This window comes from Neovison vison, chromosome 13 (assembly GCF_020171115.1).
Source record: "Neovison vison isolate M4711 chromosome 13, ASM_NN_V1, whole genome shotgun sequence".
Taxonomy (NCBI): domain Eukaryota; kingdom Metazoa; phylum Chordata; class Mammalia; order Carnivora; family Mustelidae; genus Neogale; species Neogale vison.
Genome location: NC_058103.1, coordinates 14377664 through 14396390, shown reverse-complemented (window position 1 = coordinate 14396390; position 18727 = coordinate 14377664). Strand labels below are relative to the sequence as shown.

The following is an 18727-nucleotide window of genomic DNA, read 5'->3' as shown; positions in this document are numbered from 1 at the left end:
GCACGTTAAGCGCCCGGGTGGGGCCGAGGAGCCCGACAAATTGAGCTTGGAGGGCCAGACTCCTGTCCCGCCAGGTCAGTGACTTACCTATAAAAGCAAGAGCGAAAATGACACGCATGAACTTGCTTTACGTACTGAAAAACCTGCACTATTGGGGAAGACTTTCCTAGTTCTTGAAGCTCATTGGTCCGTGCAGTGTTTGCCCATCAAGAGCTGGCTCTGAAGGGTTGTGGCAGCTGGGAAAGTCTCCAGTCGCCAGTTTTTGTTTTTAATTAATTTTGAAGGGGTTTTTGTTATTTTTCCACCGTGGTTTTTTAAAAAATTTTTATTTATTTGAGATAGAGCATGAGAACGAGTGGTTGTGGGGGGAGGGGGGAGAGAGAGGGAGAAGCAGGCTGTGCGCTGAGCAGGGAGCCCCATGGGCGGCTGGCACCCCTGGGATCAGGATCTGAGATGAAGTCAGGAGCTTAACTGACTGACCCTACCAGGCACCCCTCCAGTTGCCAAATTCTTAACAGCTAAGAGGACTGCAGCACTGGAATTTTTTTTTTATCAGTTTGTTGAGTAATTTCCTTTCATGAGGTTTCGTTAACAGTGTGCATAATGGTGTTTTGTTTGTGTATTACCTGTGTATAGGCTTATCTTCCACACCATCCCCACATTTAAGAGGCCTGGAGTTTTGCTAGCTGTGTGACCAGTGTTTTTTTCCTTATAGGTATAAAAATAGACAAATGAGATCATAGCTACTGTACTTAGGCAAAGGTTATCTCCCTTTCGTCTGGGACGGCTCACCTTTCCCCCACTTTTTCATAAGCTGTGAATGGGTTCCACCTAGAGGTGGATTTTTCACCAAACTTAACTTCAGGCCCTTTTTAAGACCTTGTATTGGATCTTACACTCATGATTTTTTTTTTTTCATGTTTATTAGAGAAACCTGCAAAATGTGTAAGCTCCACTCAAGCCCACAGCAGCTGTTTGCCACTGGTCCCCATAAGACCACACCCTTCAAGGACCTTCCCAACCAAGCCTTTTTACCTAGTTTCAAATGTTCTCAGCTCCTGCTGGTTATTAATCATGCAATTCTCTGAAGCTCTAATTAGCGTTGCACTGGTTCTTTGGGATATTTCAGTGTATTTTGTGCACAGAAACTAAAGAAAGTAAATAATAATAGTTCCTAATCCTCTCAAGAGCTTTATGAGAAAATTAAGGCCTGGAGGGAGAAGTGAAGTGATTTGCTGAAGATCAAGCCACTAAAAATACTGGGATTTATTTATTTTTAAAGATCTTCTTAATATTTATTTGTCCGAGAGATCACACAGTAGGGGGAGTGGCAGAGGGAGAAGCAGGCTCCCCACTGACTTGATCCCAGGACCCTGGGATCACAACCTGAACTGAAGGCAGATACTTAACTAGCTGAGCTGCCCAGGTGTCCTAAAATAGTGGGGTTTCTATCTTTGCAGTCAGATCCCACTCTGTGCTCTGAACTGTTATGCAGCTGTTCTCACATGATATGTCCTATGGTAAAGATTTGTAGAACAGATACTCATACACTGTTGACGGATTTATGACCTTTTCAGAGCAAACTGGTTGAAAATGTTTAAAAGGTGCATTCTCTTTGACCTTAGGAATTTCTCCTAAGTATTCATGAATGTATGTATATATTGGCCATAAGGATGCTTATCGTATTGTTGTTTTAATAGAGGAAAAGTTAGAAACCAACCAGCAATATAAATTTGGTCTAATCAATTTAATTGTGATGCAGTCATATAACAGAAGATATGTAGCCATTAGAGATGCTGTAGCAGAATATGATGGGGAAATTTTCACGACATTGAAAGCAGGTAGAGATGCATATAACCTTTAAAAATGTGTGTCAATACATTAAAAAAAATAGACTAGTCAGCAGTTATCCACACTGTTGTTTCTTAGGCATTGGGGTATTTTGGGTAGTTTTAATTTTCTTTTTTACCCAGAATTTTTATCAGGAATAACGTGGCTGGAGCACCTGGGTGGCTCTGTTGCTTGAGCCTCTGACTCTTGATCTCAGCTCAGGTCTTAATCTTAGGGTCACCTTGGACTCCACACTGGGTATGGAGGCTACTAAAAAAATAATAAGAGAGAGAGAGAAAAGAAAAAGAAATAACATGACTTTCATAATTAAGTGGGTTTTTAAAAAAATGGTGGTATTATACAAACATAAAACTTACCATTTTAACCATATAGCTAAGTACACTCACAGTATAGTACAACTATCACCACTATCCATTTCCGGAACTCTTTCATCGCTCAAGCTGAAAGCCCCTGCAGCCCCTGGAAACCACTATTCTACTTTCCATCTTTTTTTTTTTTTTTTTAAAGATTTTACTTATTTGACAGAGAGAAGGAGAGATTACAAGTAGACCGAGAGGCAGGGAGAGGGGGAAGCAGGCCCCGCGCTGAGCAGAGAGCCTGCTGCAGGGCTCGATCCCAGAACCCTGGGGTCATGACCTGAGCCAAAGGCAGAGGCTTTAACCCACCAAGCCACCCAGGTGCCCCTCTACTTTCCATCTTGAGGAATTTGACTATTTGAGGTACCTCATATAAGTGGAATCATACAGTATTTGTCCTTCTGTGTCTGATTTATTTCAGTTAGCGCCTTCCATATCCATCCATATGTGTAGCATGTATCAGAATTTCCCTCCTTTTTAAGGCCCAGTAGTCTACTGTGTGTATGCAGTACATTTTATTTGTCTGTTCATCTACTGATGGATTTTGGGTTTTTTCCACGTTGACCATTGTGAATGCACTGCTATTAACATGGGTCTATAAATACCTGTTTAAGAGCCCCTGCTTTTAATTCTTTCAGGGATATACTTATGAGTAGTAGAATTGCTAGCTCATACAGTAATTCCGTTGAATTTTTAAGTCTCTCCGTCTTTTCGTCTCAGAAACCATGCTTTTTTGCCTTTTGTAAGTGTCTCAGGTTCTTTTTTTTTTTAAGATTTTATTTTATTTATGTATTTGATATTCACAAGTAGGCAGAGAGGCAGGCAGAGAGAGAGGGAGGAAGCAGGCTCCCTGCGGAGCAGAGAGCCCGATGTGGGGTTAGATTCCAGGACCCTGAGACCATGTCCTGAGCCGAAGGCCGAGGCTTTAAGCCACTGAGCCACCCAGGCGCCCCTCCTTTTTTTTTTTTTTTTAAGATTTTATTTAAGGGTCCCAGGGTCTAAGCATAACTTGAGCCCAGGCACTAAAGTTGAGTGCTTAAGTTAGTCAGCAAGAAATGTGACCACCTGAACAGCTTCAGGTCAACAAGACAGACAGAGCCTCATGCCCAGAAATCTTTCCTGCTGTCAGGACAAATTCTTTTCATAAGGGAACTTCAGAAGACCAGAATTCTGGAGACCTGGGATTATACTAGTAGAAATATGGAATTTGAAGAGTCCCCTTGTAAAAAGTGTCACCAGCTTATCATCTAGCCAGGATTTGGGGAGCAGGAGAGATGGAATTGAACTGTATGATCGCAGGAGATTAAGTGGAGGTGGAGGAATGGAAGGGGAATGGAAACGACCCCAAAGAGAGACCCATTCTGCTTTACTATTTGTTCTATCAGCCTACTAATCTGAAGCATGCCAGAGCTGGGTGAATGCTTGAGGGGGAAAAAATAATTGAGCTGCACAAACTTAGAGGTTTATTTTCAAAGGATGACCAAGCAGTCTGTTGTACCATCAATCAAGAAATACAATGCAGCTTCCCAAAGTTGTTTAGAAAAGTAAATAAAATAAATAGCCGAAGATACCACTGGTTGAACCTGCAAATTCTGTCAGTAGACCCATGGAATTCTAAAGAGATGGTTGCCTGGCAACCAGTATAAACAGCTTTGGAACCTAAGAAACCAAGCAAGTTTTAAGATGCAGAACCTTGCTTCCCCTTGAAGACTGGGCTGAGGGAGGCCACCCTGAAGGTAATTTGAAAACACTGCGACTTTACCAGTATCTGAAAGGAGCTTTTAGTGTCAGCTGAATGATGAGAAGCAGTCTGAAGTAGTAGAAAACACTTTGGATTGGGTGTCAAAAGGGTTAGGATTGCTTCAGGGATTAAACAGTACTGTGATCTTCATTGTGTCTCTTCTCTCTGGACCTCAGTTTGAAATCTGGAAGATAAAAGGGTTAGAACAGTTAGAACAGAATAATGTTTATGGCAGAGTTTCTGTAGTAATCTCAGGAGACCGTAGTAGATCTGTGTGAGTGCATGGCAAGGAACAGGAATTAGAAAGTAGAGGGGGAAGGGGCACCTGGGTGGCTCAGTGGGTGAAGCCTCTGCCATCCGCTCAGGTCATGATCTCGGGGTCCTGGGGTCAAGCCCCGAGTCCCGCTCTCTGCTTGGCCGGGAGCCTGCTTCTCTCTCTCTGCCTGCTTGTGATCTCTTTCTCTGTGTCAAATAAATAAATAAAATCTTAAAAAAAGAAAGAAAGAGGGACGCCTGGGTGGCTCAGTTGGTTAAGCAGCTGCCTTCGGCCCAGGTCATGATCCCAGCGTCCTGGGATCGAGTCCCACATCGGGCTCCTTGCTCGGCGGGGAGCCTGCTTCTGCCTCTGCCTGCCATTCTGTCTGCCTGTGCTCGCTCGCTCTCCCTCTCTCTCTCTCTGACCAAAAAAAAAAAAAAAAAAAAATCTTGAAAAAAAGAAAGAAAGAAAGTAGAGGGGGGAAAATGAAGGAACTTTCTGATGAGAAAGGCAGCAGGGGGAGGGGTCTGAAACAAGCCAGATTAAGAGGCTGTATTCTCTGAGCCTGCTCTCCCCTTACCACCAAGCTTCCTTCATAACCCCCACGGATACCTGCTGGGGCTGTAGCTTCTCTAAATTTAATGTGTATAAACACCTGTGAGAGCTGGTTGAAATGCAGATTTCTAGAATTCGCTTGCACCGTACTGAATCAATATTCTGGGATGTAGGACACAGGATTCTGCCTTTTAAGATTTTTTTTTTTTTAAATTTTATTTATTTATTTGAGAGAGAGAGACAGTGAGAGAGAGCATGAGCGAGGAGAAGGTCAGAGAGCGAAGCAGACTCCCCATGGAGCTGGGAGCCCGATGTGGGACTCGATCCCGGGACTCCAGGATCACGCCCTGAGCCGAAGGCAGTCGTCCAACCAACTGAGCCACCCAGGCGTCCCAGGATTCTGCCTTTTAACAAGCTCTTCAAATGATCCTGATATAGAAGGTCCTTAACCATTAATACAGTCCTGGAAGCTGACTGTCCCTCTTGGCCCTACCTTAAAACCAGACTCTGTGGGTGGAGGTGAGAGTCTATTACCTTTTTTTTGTTTTGTTTTAAAGATTATTTATTTATTTATTTGACAGACAGAGATCACAAGTAGGAGAGAGGGGAGTAGGGGAAGCAGCCTCCCTGCTGAGCAGAGAGCCCGATGTGGGGCTCAATCCCAGCACCCTGAGATCATGACCTGAGCCAAAGGCATAGGCTTTAACCCACTGAGCCACCCAGGTACCCCGAAGTCTATTACTTTTTAAAGCTCTCAGAAATACTGTGCTAGGGGCGCCTGGGTGACTTAGTGGGTTAAAGCCTCTGCCTTCGGCTCAGGTCATGATCCCAGGGTCCTAGGATAGAGCCCCACATTGGGCTCTCTGCTCAGCGGGGAGCCTGCTTCCTCCTCTCTCTCTCTGCCTGCCTCTCTGCCTACTTGTGATCTCTGTCTGTTAAATAAATAAATAAATAAATAAAATCTTGGAAAAAAAGAAAGAAAGAAAGAAATACTGTGCTAATAAGGCTTATTGCTTGTTAGCCTCCTGGGGTGGTTTCTGCTGCGTTAATAACAAGGAAAAAGAAAGGCATTACTCTTTTTAGCATGAATTATTCAGCCCACTTCAATTATTTCTGCAGAATAATGGTCCCAGACCAGGGGGTGAAGGCATGGGACTGGGAAGGTGAAACAAAAGGTGGAACTAAATTTAAAACCTTTGATGGGGCGCCTGGGTGGCTCAGTGGGTTAAGCTGCTGCCTTCGGCTCAGGTCATGGTCTCAGGGTCCTGGGATCAAGTCCCGCATCGGGCTCTCTGCTTAGCAGGGAGCCTGCTTCCCTCTCTCTCTCTGCCTGCCTCTCCATCTACTTGTGATTTCTCTCTGTCAAATAAATACATAAAATCTTTAAAAAAATAATAATAAATTTAAAACCTTTGAGATAGGTGCGCCTGGATGCACCTGCCTTCAGTTCCGGTCATGGTCCCAGGGTCCTGAGGTCCAGCCCCACATTGGGCTCTCCACTCAGCCGGGAGCCTGCTTCCCCACCTCTCTCTCTGCCTGCCTCTCTGCCTACTTGTGATCTGTCTGTCAAATAAATAAATAAAATCTTAAAACAAAACAAGAAAAAACTTTGAGATATCACTCACTGGAATCTGGATTCTTTTGTTAGGTTTTACTTGGAAGCATGTGGCCTAACCCTTCCAACCTGACTCCTGCCTGTCTAGCCAGGTTCCTAGAGGTACAGAGATAATGCTGGTGCTTGCTGTTTACCAGATTATCTGGTCTTTAGTTATGCCAGGTTTGACTGACTACAGGATGTAGTATATTCAGTTTCTTTTTTTAATTTTCATTTTTTAAGATTTTATTTATTTGACAGAGAGAATGAGCGGCAGGGGGTGGAGGGAGGAGCAGAGAGAGAGAGGGAGAAGCAGACAACCCCGCTGAGCAGGGAGCCAGACGCAGGGCTTGATTCCAGGACCCCAGGCTTATGACCTGAGCCCAAGGCAGGCGCCCAACCAACTCAGCCACCCAGGAGCCCTTGTTTCTTATGCTGTCAGTACATAAAGGCCCCTGGGATGTGCCACTCTGCTTTGGCTCTTTTTAAAAAAATTATTTATTTATTTATTTTAAAGATTTTATTTATTTGACAGACAGAGATCACAAGTAGGCAGAGAGGCAGGCAGAGAGAGGAGGAAGCAGGCCTCCTGCTGAGCAGAGAGCGCCATTCGGGGCTTGATCCCAGGACCATGGAACCATGACCTGAGCCGAAGGCAGAGGCTTAACCCATTGAGCCACCCAGGTGCCCCTAAATTATTTATTTTTAAGTAGGCTCTATGCCCAGCACAGAGCCCAACATAGGGCTTGAGTTCACAATCCTGAGATTAAGACCTGAGCTGAGATCGAGTTGGACAGCTTAAGCAACTGAGCCATCTAGGCACATCCTGCTTTTGGTTCTTAAGGGTCCATTTGTTGGGAGGAGGACCTTGCCTCAATGTTGGTCTAGGTAACATTTAAGTTTGGATAATATGGAGCCTCCAAACTCCATACAGAGGATTTTTTCTTCCCTCTCTATCCACCTTCTCTTTTAATTGCCAAGGGCCCCAGTATTCCTGACCTGTTTCCTAAGTGCCCAGTGCACCATCTAACTGGTCATCATAAGAAACAAGGCTCCTGGGTGGCTGAGTTGGTTGGGCGCCTTCCTTGGGCTCAGGTCATGAGTCTGGGGTCCTGGAATCAAACCCTGCGTCTGGCTCCCAGAAACTCACCTTGAGGGGCATAGTCCATAGACCCCAGAAACTTACCTTGAGGGGCATAGTCCATGCTCTAAACCAGTGATGATTCTTCACAGTTATGTAATACTATGTAGCTTGCAAAAAAAAATTTCATACATGTTCCCTAATTTTGAGCTTCATATCAACACTAAATTAGAACAGATACCAAACTCTATTTTCAGACTGGCACACTGAGGCAAATCAGGTGGGGTGGGAAGTACAGAACCTGGCCTTACACTTATCTTCTGACCCTAAGTCCATCTAGGACAAGCCTCTTTTGACCAAAGCCTTCCGACATTTTGTCCTGTCCTCATTCCTTTTTTTCTTTTTTAAAAGATTTTATTTCCTTGAAATCTTGCCATTTGCGACAACGTGGATGGAACTAGAGGGTACCATGCTTAGTGAAATAAGTCAATCGGAGAAAAACAACTATCCTATGAGCTCCCTGATATGAGGAAGTGGAGATGCAACATGGGGGGATTTGAGGGGTAGGAAAAGAATAAAATGAAACAAGATGGGATCGGGAGGGAGACAAACCATAAGTGACTCTTAATCTCACAAAAAAACTGAGGGTTGCTGGGGGGAAGCGGGGGAGGGACAGGGAGGTGGGGTTTTGGACATTGGGGAAGGTATGTGCTATGGTGAGTGCTGTGAAGTGTGTAAACCTGGAGATTCACAGACCTGTACCCCTGGGGATAAAAATACATTATATGTTTATAAAAATAAGAAGAAAAAGATTTTGTTTCTTTATTTGACATAGAGATACACAGTAAGAGAGGGAACACAGGGAGGGGGAATAGGAGAGGGAGAATTAGTCTTCCTGCTGAGAGGGAGTCCGATATGGGGCATGATGTGGGGCTCAATCCCAGGACCTTGGGATCATGACCTCAGCCGAAGGCAGATGCTTAATGACTGAGCCACCCAGGCACCTGCCCTCATTCCTTTTCAGAAACACAGAAGGAGTTTCCCTCTTTTCAATAACCCGTCATAATGGCTTGACAATTTATAATAACTGATAATGCTAATACGGTATTCTTTGTGGGATGCTGGCATTGTAACCAAAGATTCTATATACCACCCGCTAAAGGGTATATATATCTGGGGACACTCAAAATCATTCTGTATAGTCACCTTGGGGTGAAACCAGTCCTCATCCGTTTTTCAAGTGTTTAGGATCAAAATGCCTCCTGCCTTAGGAGCAGGAATTGACACACTGATATGTTAAGAATGATAAAATGTGGGGCACCTGGGTGGCTCGGTCAGTTAAGCATCTGCTGTCAGCTCAGGTCAAGCTCTGCATTGGGCTCCTTGCTCAGTGGGGAGCCTGCTTCTCCCTCTGCCTCTGCTGGCCACGACCCCTGCTTATGCTCTCTCTCTCTGTGTCAAATAAATAAATAAATTTTTTAAAAAAAAATGATAAAATGTTCTATCAGGCAATACTAAGGCACGAGCACATGAATGTTGTTTTCATCTAATAATTCATCTTCAAACTGTGAAAGTAGGCACTGTTTCAGAAAATTGTCACTTGTGACCCCCTTCTACCCTTGCCTTAACTTTTTTGGTTTCACTTTTAAAATACTCTGTGCCCTTATGGCCATGTTACCTTCATAGTTGTGAAGAGACGGAATGACTAAATTAGTCTTCTATGCAAAAATTCCTGATATCATAGTAATCATGTATGATTTAATTGAGTGAGGTTGTCAATTCTGGACTAGGGATATCTAGATAAAAGCAGGCTCATAAGAAAAAGAAATATACCCACAGGTCAGGTATAATAGAACAAAGTGGACCAAATCGAGTCCTAAGGAAAGAAGGTCCTAGAAAGCCAGTGTGTCATAGAGGTTAAGTGCTTTGGAGGAGTAGTCTGGCAGCGAGGTTTAAAACCTGCCTCTGCTACTTACAGCCTGTGTGATCTGAAGCAACCCCTTTACCCACTCGGAGCCTCCACTTCTTCCCATACACATGGAAAACCACAATATCGTCCCTAGGAAAAGCCCTTGACAATGTGCCAGCAGACCTCACTGCTGCTTCGCTTTACTGCACTTCACAGATCCTCTGTTTTTGACGGACTGAAGGTCTGTGGCAGCCCTGTGTCCAGCAAGTCTGTTGGTGCCATTTTCCCAACAGCATTTGCTCGCGTTGTGTCTCTGTGTCACATCTTGGTGATTCTTGCAGTCTTTCGGACTTTCTTGTTATCACGGCATTTGTCATGGTGATCTCTGGTGACAACTCACTGAAAGCTCACGGTGAGCGTTACTTAGCAATATATTTTTTTTTTATTTTTTAAAGATTTTATTTATTTATTTGACAGAGGGAGATCACAAGTAGATGGAGAGGCAGGTAGAGAGAGAGAGGGAAGCAGGCTCCCTGCTGAGCAGAGGGCCCGATGCGGGACTCGTTCCCAGGACCCTGAGATCATGACCTGAGCCAAAGGCAGCGGCTTAACCCACTGAGCCACCCAGGCGCCCCACTTAGCAATATTTTTTAATTAAGGTATGTGCATTGGCTTTTAGACATACTGCTATCGCACATTCCATCAGCTACAGTGTGGTGTAAACCAAACTTTTATATGCACTGGGAAACCAAAAAATTCATCTGAGTCACTTTATTATGATATTCATTTTATTGCACTTGTCTGGAACCAAACCCACAATATCTCTGAGGTCTGTCTGTCCTTAATAATTGTCAGTTATCATTATTAGACCAAGGAGGGACTTCAGAAGGAAAATTATTTTAAGATTTTTTGGGGGGGCACCTGGGTGGCTCAGTGGGTTAAAGCCTTGCCTTCAGCTCAGGTCATGATCCCGGGGTCCTGGGATCGAGCCCCGCATTGGGCTCTCTGCTCAGCGGGGAACCTGCTTTCTCCTCTCTCTCTGCCTGCCTCTCTGCCTCCTTGTGAGCTCTGTCTGTCAAATAAATAAATAAATTTTTTTTTAAAAAAAGATTTTTTTTTTGACAGATCACAAATAGGCAGAGAGAGGCAGGTGGGGCGGGGTTGGGGGCGGGGAACAGGCTCCCCCTCCAAGCAGAGAGCCCGATGTGGCACTTGATCCCGGAACCCTGAGACCATGACCCAAGCTGAAGGCAGAGGCTTAACCCACTGAGCCACTCAGGCGCCCCAGGAAAATAATTTTAAAAAGCCCTAAATGTAGGAGAGCATGGGTGGCTCAGTCGGTTAAGGGTCTGACTCTTGGTTTCAGCTCAGGTCATGATCTGAGGGTCTTGGGATCGAGCCCTATGTCAGGCTCCACACTCAGAGGGGGTTTGCTGGAGGCTTGCTCTCCCTTTCCATCTCCCTCCACCCCTCCCTCTGTTGGGCAGGCAGACACACTCTCTCTTTAAAATAAATCTTAAAAAAAAAAAAGGCACTAAATGTAGGCATTTGTTCTCAACGGTGTTTTCCATCCTAGCTAAAACCTGAAAACAGCTTGCCCAATAATTAAGGAAAAGGTGACTTACCTACTTGGTAAAATATTCTGTAGCTGTTAAACACTTTTTTTTAAGGATTTTTTTTTAAGATTTTATATTATTTATTTGACAGACAGAGATCACAAGTAGGCAGAGATGCAGGCAGAGCGAGAGGGGGAAGCAGGCTCCCTGCTGAGCAGAGAACCCGATGTGGGGCTCAATGTGAGGCTCAATGTGGGGCTCAATCCCAGAACCCTGAGATCATGACCTGAGCTGAAGGCAGAGGCTTAACCCACTGAGCCACCCAGGCACCCCCTATTAAACACTTTAACAATGAAGACTATGTAGAACTATGGAAAGGTACTGGGTGATTTTGAAGGACAGCAGACACAGAAGACATGGTCCTTGGGTAATATAGTTAGAGGCAAATAATTAACAATGTCAGGTGCCATAGGACTGAGAGGTGAAAGTACTGGTACGCAACCACAACTGTACACCTGTACATACTGTAGCATCTGTGTTAACTCTACTGGAATTAAAAAAACAAACTGGTACAGACTTGGAGTGATTTATAAATTTGTGCCGGACATGGAGGCCTGAAGAGGTCAAGAAAAAGTTCTGGGGGAAAAAAAAGGAAAAAGTTCTGGAGCGGATAGGAACTAACCTAGGCCTAGAAGAATGGATAGAATTTGTCCAATGTGGAGGAAAGCCTACTACACAGAGAGGGCACAAAAGGGAGCTCCACCGTGTAGAGGGAGGAATACGCAGAGACTCGAGAGGTTATGACCAGAGAAGGTCATAAACTGGGGTTACACTCATGAAAAACCCTGAATGCCAGGCTGATTGAACTTTATGCTATAAGCTCTTTTTTTTTTTTTAAGATTTTATTTTTATTTGACAGAGATCACAAGTAGGCAGACAGGCAGGCAGAGAGAGTGGGGGAGGCAGGCTCCCTGCTAAGCAGAGAGCCCGATGTGGGACTCAATCCCAGGATCCTGAGATCACGACCTGAGCTGAAGGCAGAGGCTTTAACCTACTGAGCCACCCAGGAGTCCCTATGCTATAAGCTCTTTAAACACAGAAAGTGACATTTGAGGAAAAATTAGATGCATGGATACTGCTGAAAAGCAGTAATCTATTTCCTCATAAGGAAAGGAGGGGCTGAACTTTGGGGACAAAGGGGAGAATTGGAAGCAAGGGTCTGATACAAGGAATATTTAGAATGTTGAACCATTTCTTACTTTTGTCCTTCTAACTCACGTGGCTTCTCCCTACTCCAACCCCATGCTCTCCATCTGTCTTCCCATTTCTTTTCTGTACTGCTGTGGGATACTGATTTCTACTGACCTAGAGCTCTCACCCATTCCTCCCATCCCCTGAACAGGATCTGGTCACGCCTCCAAGCCTGCATCTGTACCAGGAAAGTGTGGAAGGAAGCTTTTGCTGGGAAACAATGACCAGAACCCAACAGGGAAAGACCCTTCTTTCCCCCCATTTCCATCAGTCACTCCCCCCACGACTGGGATGGGGCATGAATTTTCACCACTCAAAACCAGGACATGAGGAGTGTGCTTCCTTGTCCAGCGTGCCTCCGGTCTTCCACTTTAGCCCACATCGGTGCACATACCTCAAGAACCAATATTTGAAAAGGGCTGCTACAAACCTTACCTTTTCTCAGGAGGTGGTATGGCAGCGAGGGCTCCCCAGCACCCCTTATAGCCAGTACAACTTCGACCATCTCTACAAGGCAGGACACATCATCCAGCCTCCCCCGATCAGCAGGGACCGGTATGTGAAACCCACTGGCTTCAAGTCCTCACATTCTTCAGGTCCCTCGGCAAGGGTCACCTCCCAGGCTGTGAAGACAGAAAGGTCTGCCAACCTTAAGAAGCAGCCGAAGGAATCCAAGCCAGCAAATGTGGGCTGGGAAAAATCTCACCCTCTCATCCCTCATCCCTTCAGGGATCCAGACATACCAGGCCCATCACTTTCTCTGGACATGAACCTGGAGGAGAGGGAACCCTGGCTGCCCCCTCCCGAGAAGGAGGCCAGAGCCTGGGAAGCCATTGTGCTGGGAAAGCTGAGCAAGCGCACCGCCCGATGGATCCAGAGCAGACGTCCCCTGAGGCCTGGGGCGTCCCCCAGCAAGTGGCAGAGCTTTTTGCACCAGCAATACGACTGGAGCCACATCCGGGATGAGCTTACTTCCTCCAGCGACCTGGAGCTACTGAAACAGCTGGAGAAAGAAGAAATAGCAGAATTTGAAGATGAAGGTGTTATCCTGCCCACCTCGGAGCCAGAGAAGCCGGAGCTGCTGCTTTCTGTTTATTATAGGTACACCGGCTGGGGCCTCAGGCACACGTTTGAGAATCCTTGGGTTCCCTTCAAGGACTCCTGGGTTGGTTCACATTCCTTATTTCAGAACACACTGTCCCACCAACCTCTTGTGCTCTCCACTGCCAACCTGTTCTCTATGATCTCCTTAAAGTAAGGTTCTCAACCTAGCTATTGCTGACCTCCTGGGTTGGAGGATTCTTTGTTGTGGGGGCTGTCTTGTACCTTGTAGGATGTTTAGCAGTACCCCACTGGATGCCAGCAGCACTCTCCAGTTGAGACAACCAAGGATATCTCCACACATTGACACATGTCCCCTGAAGGGAACAAAATCACTCCTAGTTAAGAACCACTGCCTTTAGAGGGACTGGTTCTTGGCCTTTCCTAGCGGACTGAGCTATTTTGCTATGTAGGTGCTCTCAGAAATGTATCCATATCAAGAGTGAGAAAGCAGAGACCTCAAGACTCTGAGGTTTGGTTTTGTGTCACTTTGAATAAGGAGCCAAAGTGTCACTGACTCCAAAACTGACTGGCAGCTAGACAGAGAACTGAACAACCCGAGGGCTCTCGACTGGGTGTTTCTCAGATTGCTTCCTTCTCACTTACAGCAGGGACGACCAGTGCTATTCTAATACCTGATTCCCAAAAGTGAACTGAAAGTTAAGTGGGAATCCATTTATTTGTTCATTTATTGGACAAACATAAACTGCCTTCCTACTCCTTGCTAGGTGCTCTGCAAAGTGCTGGGAATACAACGTAAATGAGAGACATCGACCCTTTAAGGAACTTAGTGATCTGTTCACTGGGGTGGACAGACATTAAACACACACATGATGAGGTGAAGTAATGTAGGAACTTGTTCCATTCCCCAAGTCTGTGCAACCTCTAAGGGCACCATGTTAAAAAAGGGACCGTTGGAACCCAGACCCCTCTACCGTGCTGCTCACTGGCTGCAGGAGTGGCTCCGCTAGAGGAGGAGGAGGAAGGAGGCTGCAGACAGGCCCTTCTGGCGGGCCTGAATATTCACTTGGCACTTTGGGAGCAAGGCTGCTAGTTAAACGTAGAAGTTTCCAGATGCTCATGTGTACATGAGGTGAGCTTAAAGAGGAGTGAGCTATGGGTCTGTTGGAAGGCAGCAGGTCCATCTCCTGTCTTTCCCTTTTCTCCCTGTCCCTCCTGCTAAGATTGCCCAATTACTCGCCACAAGCGCAGACAGCTGGAGCTGTCCCTGGCACCAATGAGACTGCTGAGGATATCAAAAGGAAGAAGAACCTCTCTCAGCCCCCAAAGGAGAGCCGCTTCCGGCAGGTGAATCCTCGAGCTGGCAAGTTTGCTTACTCCACAGACAACACCTTCGAACAGGAGATCTACTTTGGTAACAGAGCTGGGGTCGGTGCTGAGGGCTGAGGTGGACATGGCGCAGGGAGGTGGGAGGCGGGGGGTGGGGGGCGGGAATGAAAGAGTCTCGGGTGTGGATAAGAGGCCCTAGAAGACCAACATCCCCTCGTGACTAGCACAGGAGGGTTGTCTTGGCAGGGGATAGGCAGTATCTGGTGGGGGAATCTCTTTGCCCCACTCCCAACCCCCCACACCTTTCTCTATCCTTTTATCTTACTAAGGAGGTTATTCCACAACCGTGTGGAACGTGGGGTTGTAAAGCAAACAAGATTTGGCTTGGAGAACAACTACTACTACTCTGCTCTTCTCCGTCTCTCCCTTTGAGATAATCCATTGAGGTGCTATGTGAGAAGAAAACCACGGGCTTTGGAGTCCAGAGGATCCTGGCTTAGCCCCTTCCTACTAACTTTAGCAAATTATATAATCCCTCCAAGCCTCCTTTGTAAAAACGATACTAATAAAAATGCTCTTAAAGCCTGGGTGGCTCAGTCAGTTAAGCATTTGCCTTCAGCTCATGTCATGATCTCAGGGTCCTGGGATCGAGCCCCACATCAGGCTCCCTGCTCGCAGGAACCCTTCTCGCTCCCTCCCTCCTCCTTTCTCATGCTCTCTCTCTCTCTCCCTCTCTCAAATAAAATCTTCAAAACACACACAAAAAAAGCCACTTCAAGTAAAGAATAGAAAGGAACGCATCTATAATGCTTCTTGCTCAGTGCTCAATAAATGTCCACTACCTTCCCCCTCCATTTTGTTATCTTTTTAGTGCCTGGCTTCCAAGATATGTGATCTAGGTTTGCACATTCCAAGCTGTTTATTCTTCCTTGCCCCCATCTTGTTCAACTGTCAACTGAAAGTCTTCTTAAAGTATTTAACAGAATTATTCAGATGAAGTTATTTATGACTGATAAGAAATGAATTAAGAGGGACGCCTGGGTGGCTCAGTTGGTTAAGCAGCTGCCTTTCAGCTCAGGTCATGATCCCAGCGTCCTGGGATCAAGTCCCACATCGGGCTCCTTGCTCGGCGGGGAGCCTGCTTCTCCCTCTGCCTCTGCCTGTCTCTCTGTCTGCCTGTGCTCACTCTCTCTCCCTCTCTCTCTGACAAATAAAGAAAGAAAATCTTTAAAAAAAAAAAAAGAAATGAATTAAGATACTCCTTAATTGGGACTTAGCTTTTCATGGGGGACAATATCTGTAAGTTAAGATAGGTTCTGCCTTGGCTTCCAAGCCTCTTTGAGGCCACCAGCTCCTATTTCCAAGCAACAGTCACCTTCAAAGGATGCCCCCACATCATGGGAATCATGAGTCTTTGGGGCTGAAGAGTAAGGCAGAAGGAAATTGGGTGTGATCCTGGTGACTGAAAACCCAGCAAGAGAAGAAGGAGGGTGGTACCAGGGACTTCTTATTTCTTTATCTGACTACAGATCAAGTCCGGATCATCCACCAGATTGGTGGGAAGAGAGACCACATTTTCTTGGAAAACCTCAACTGCTACAAGAAGCAGCTGTCTAAAGTCTTCCCTGAAACCCCAGAAAGGTGGACTTCCCAGCCAGTTCCTGAACCACGTAAGCAGGAAGCGGGTAATGGGGTGATGATGAAAGTGCACTTTTTTTTAAATTTAAGATTTATTTTAGAGGGGCACCTGGGTGGCTCAGTGGGTTAAGCCTCTGCCTTCAGCTCAGGGTCCTGGAATCGAGCCCTGCATTGGGCTCTCTGCTTAGCGGGGAGCCTGCTCCCCTCCCCGCCTACTTGTGATCTCTCTGTCAAATAAATAAATAAAATCTTTAAAAAATATATTTATTTTAGAGAGAGAGCGAGCGCACATCTGTGTGTGAGCATATGCACAGGCCAGGGGAAGGGGCAGAGGGAGAGGGAGAGGATCTCAAGCAGACTCCCTGCTGAGTGCTGAGCCCCAAGTGGGGCTCAATCTCACGACCCTAAGATCATGACCTGAGTGGAAATCAGCAGTCCCCACACTTACTGACTGAGCTGCCCAGGTGTCCTGAAAATGGGGCTATTTCTTTAAGGACCCTGTTTTATAGGCTGGGTATCACCATATGTAGGGGAGTCCCTTACTACTAACTAAAAATCATCTCATAAAATTATAAAACACTCTTTGCAACTAGGAAGAGCCTTTGTGGAACATCCATTCAGTTGATATCAGATCAAACTTAGGTCTAACCAAGAGCTTTAGGGCTGATAATTACCAACGAGGCAGGTCCCATCTTCTTCCCATGCTTCCAGGGAAAGTACATCAAACCTTCGATCCAGCACTCTGCCTTGTCCCTTTGGGCTCGTTCTACCTTCCCATTCCTTTCTCAGGCCCATACCTGCCTCTGTTCTAGATTTCTGTTTCATAAGCATATCATTCTTAATTTTGTAAGAGAGAGAGATGGAGGGAAGGCAGATGGCCAAAAAATGAGCTTATGAAACAAAAAATGTCCCTCCTCCAAAGATTATGCTTCCACATCCCATGACTTTTCTTTGCAGTGTCACTGCTCTGGTGGGCCCCTTCATGTACAGAAACTAATGGTACTAGTGGAAAGCACCCCAGGAAAGCCTTAGATTGAGCCTAAGCAAGTTCATCTTCTAGGGCTTCCCCTGCTTCATTAGAGCTGAGATGCTAATCATTCCTACAGTAAGGCACTTTGGAAATACTTACTGATTCTGTGATATTTATTGATACTTAGGTGACTTTGTGAATGAATTTTATAAACCATTAAGTGCTCAAACTCAAGGAATTATTACTAGTATACCATGTTTCCCCCATGGCAATTGTATCATGTACGCTCTCTCCTCTGAGATAGTAAATCCACAAAGACAGAAAGTGGACCAGCAGTTGCTAGGGAAAGGGAGGAATCGGCACAGGGTTTCTTTTTGGGGTGATAAAAAATATCCTAAAATTAGGGGTGCCTGGGTGGCTCAGTCATTAAGCATCTGCCTTAGGCTCCTCCGGTCATGATCTCAGGGTCCTGGGATTGAGCCCCTGAGTCCGAGTCCGGCTTCCTGCTCAGCAGGGAGCCTGCTTCTCCCCCTTCCTGCTGCTACCCTGGTTGTCCTTGCTCTCTCTCCATCTCTCTGTTGAATAAACAAATAAAACCTTTTTAAAAAAATCCTAAAATTAGACACTGTGATAGTGGTACAACTCTGTAAATATGCTAAAACCACTGAATTGTATCATTTTAAAAGGACGAATTTTATAGTATGTGAATTCTACCTCACAGCTGTTATAAAAAACAAATCCCCCTGCTGAATTCAGATGCCTCACCACCTGTCTCACTGGCTTCACACTTTTCCCCTACTGTGCTAGATGTCTGCCCTCTTTTCCCCAGAACATAGAACATTTGATGAACAGAAACTGTAGAATCTTTCCCAAACTTCCTTTTTTTAAATAGTATTTGAAACTGGGGACCCAGGCTGGCTCAGTTGGTGGGAGTATGCGACTCTTAATCTCAGGGTTGGGAGTTCACACCCCACGTTGGATGTGGAGCCTACTTAAAAAAAATAATAAATAGGGGCATCTGGGTGGCTCGGTCAGTTCAGTGTCTGACTTCAGCTCTATCAGGTTCTGGGATAGAGCCCCCGTCGGACTCCCTGCTCAGTGGGGAGTCTGCTTCTCCCACCCTCCTCCCTCTCTCTGTTCCTCCCCCCTGCTCATGCTCTCTGTCTCTCTCAAATACTCTTTAAAAAAATAAGTATTTGAAATTGATCTGGGAGAAGTAAATTCAGAACAGTAACCTAGACGCACCTGCTTATAATTCTCATCTAGAAAATACTAGGTATGAAAGAACCTAAAGAAGGAAAAACTTGGGGGGGCACCTGGGTAGCTCAGTGGGTTAAGCCTCTGCCTTCAGCTCAGGTCATGATTTCAGGGTCCTCGGATGGAGCCCCGCATCGGGCTCTCTGCTCAGTGGGGAGCCTGCTTCCCCACCCCCCGCCTGCCTGTCTGCCTACTTGTGATCTCTGTCTGTCAAATAAATAAATAAAATCTTAAAAAAAAAAGAAGGAAAAATTTTGAAGTTAGGAGATGTGGGTAGTTTTTTTTACTCTCCATTTTGATTGAATTGAAAACTTAGATGAT

At 45.6% G+C, this 18727-nt stretch overlaps 1 protein-coding gene across 1 annotated transcript in view; it reads left to right on the top strand.

Annotated features, from left to right (window-relative positions):
• The first annotated feature begins 36 nt into the window (after positions 1-36).
• Positions 37-18727, top strand: part of HEATR4 (HEAT repeat containing 4) — a 49573-nt gene continuing 30882 nt past the window's right edge. The window contains exons 1-4 of the mRNA XM_044230785.1: positions 37-74; positions 12302-13251; positions 14436-14626; positions 16071-16211. Of these exons, the coding sequence (XP_044086720.1) occupies positions 12371-13251; positions 14436-14626; positions 16071-16211 (1213 nt within the window). The 5' untranslated portion in view covers positions 37-74; positions 12302-12370. The remainder of the gene's footprint in view (positions 75-12301; positions 13252-14435; positions 14627-16070; positions 16212-18727) is intronic.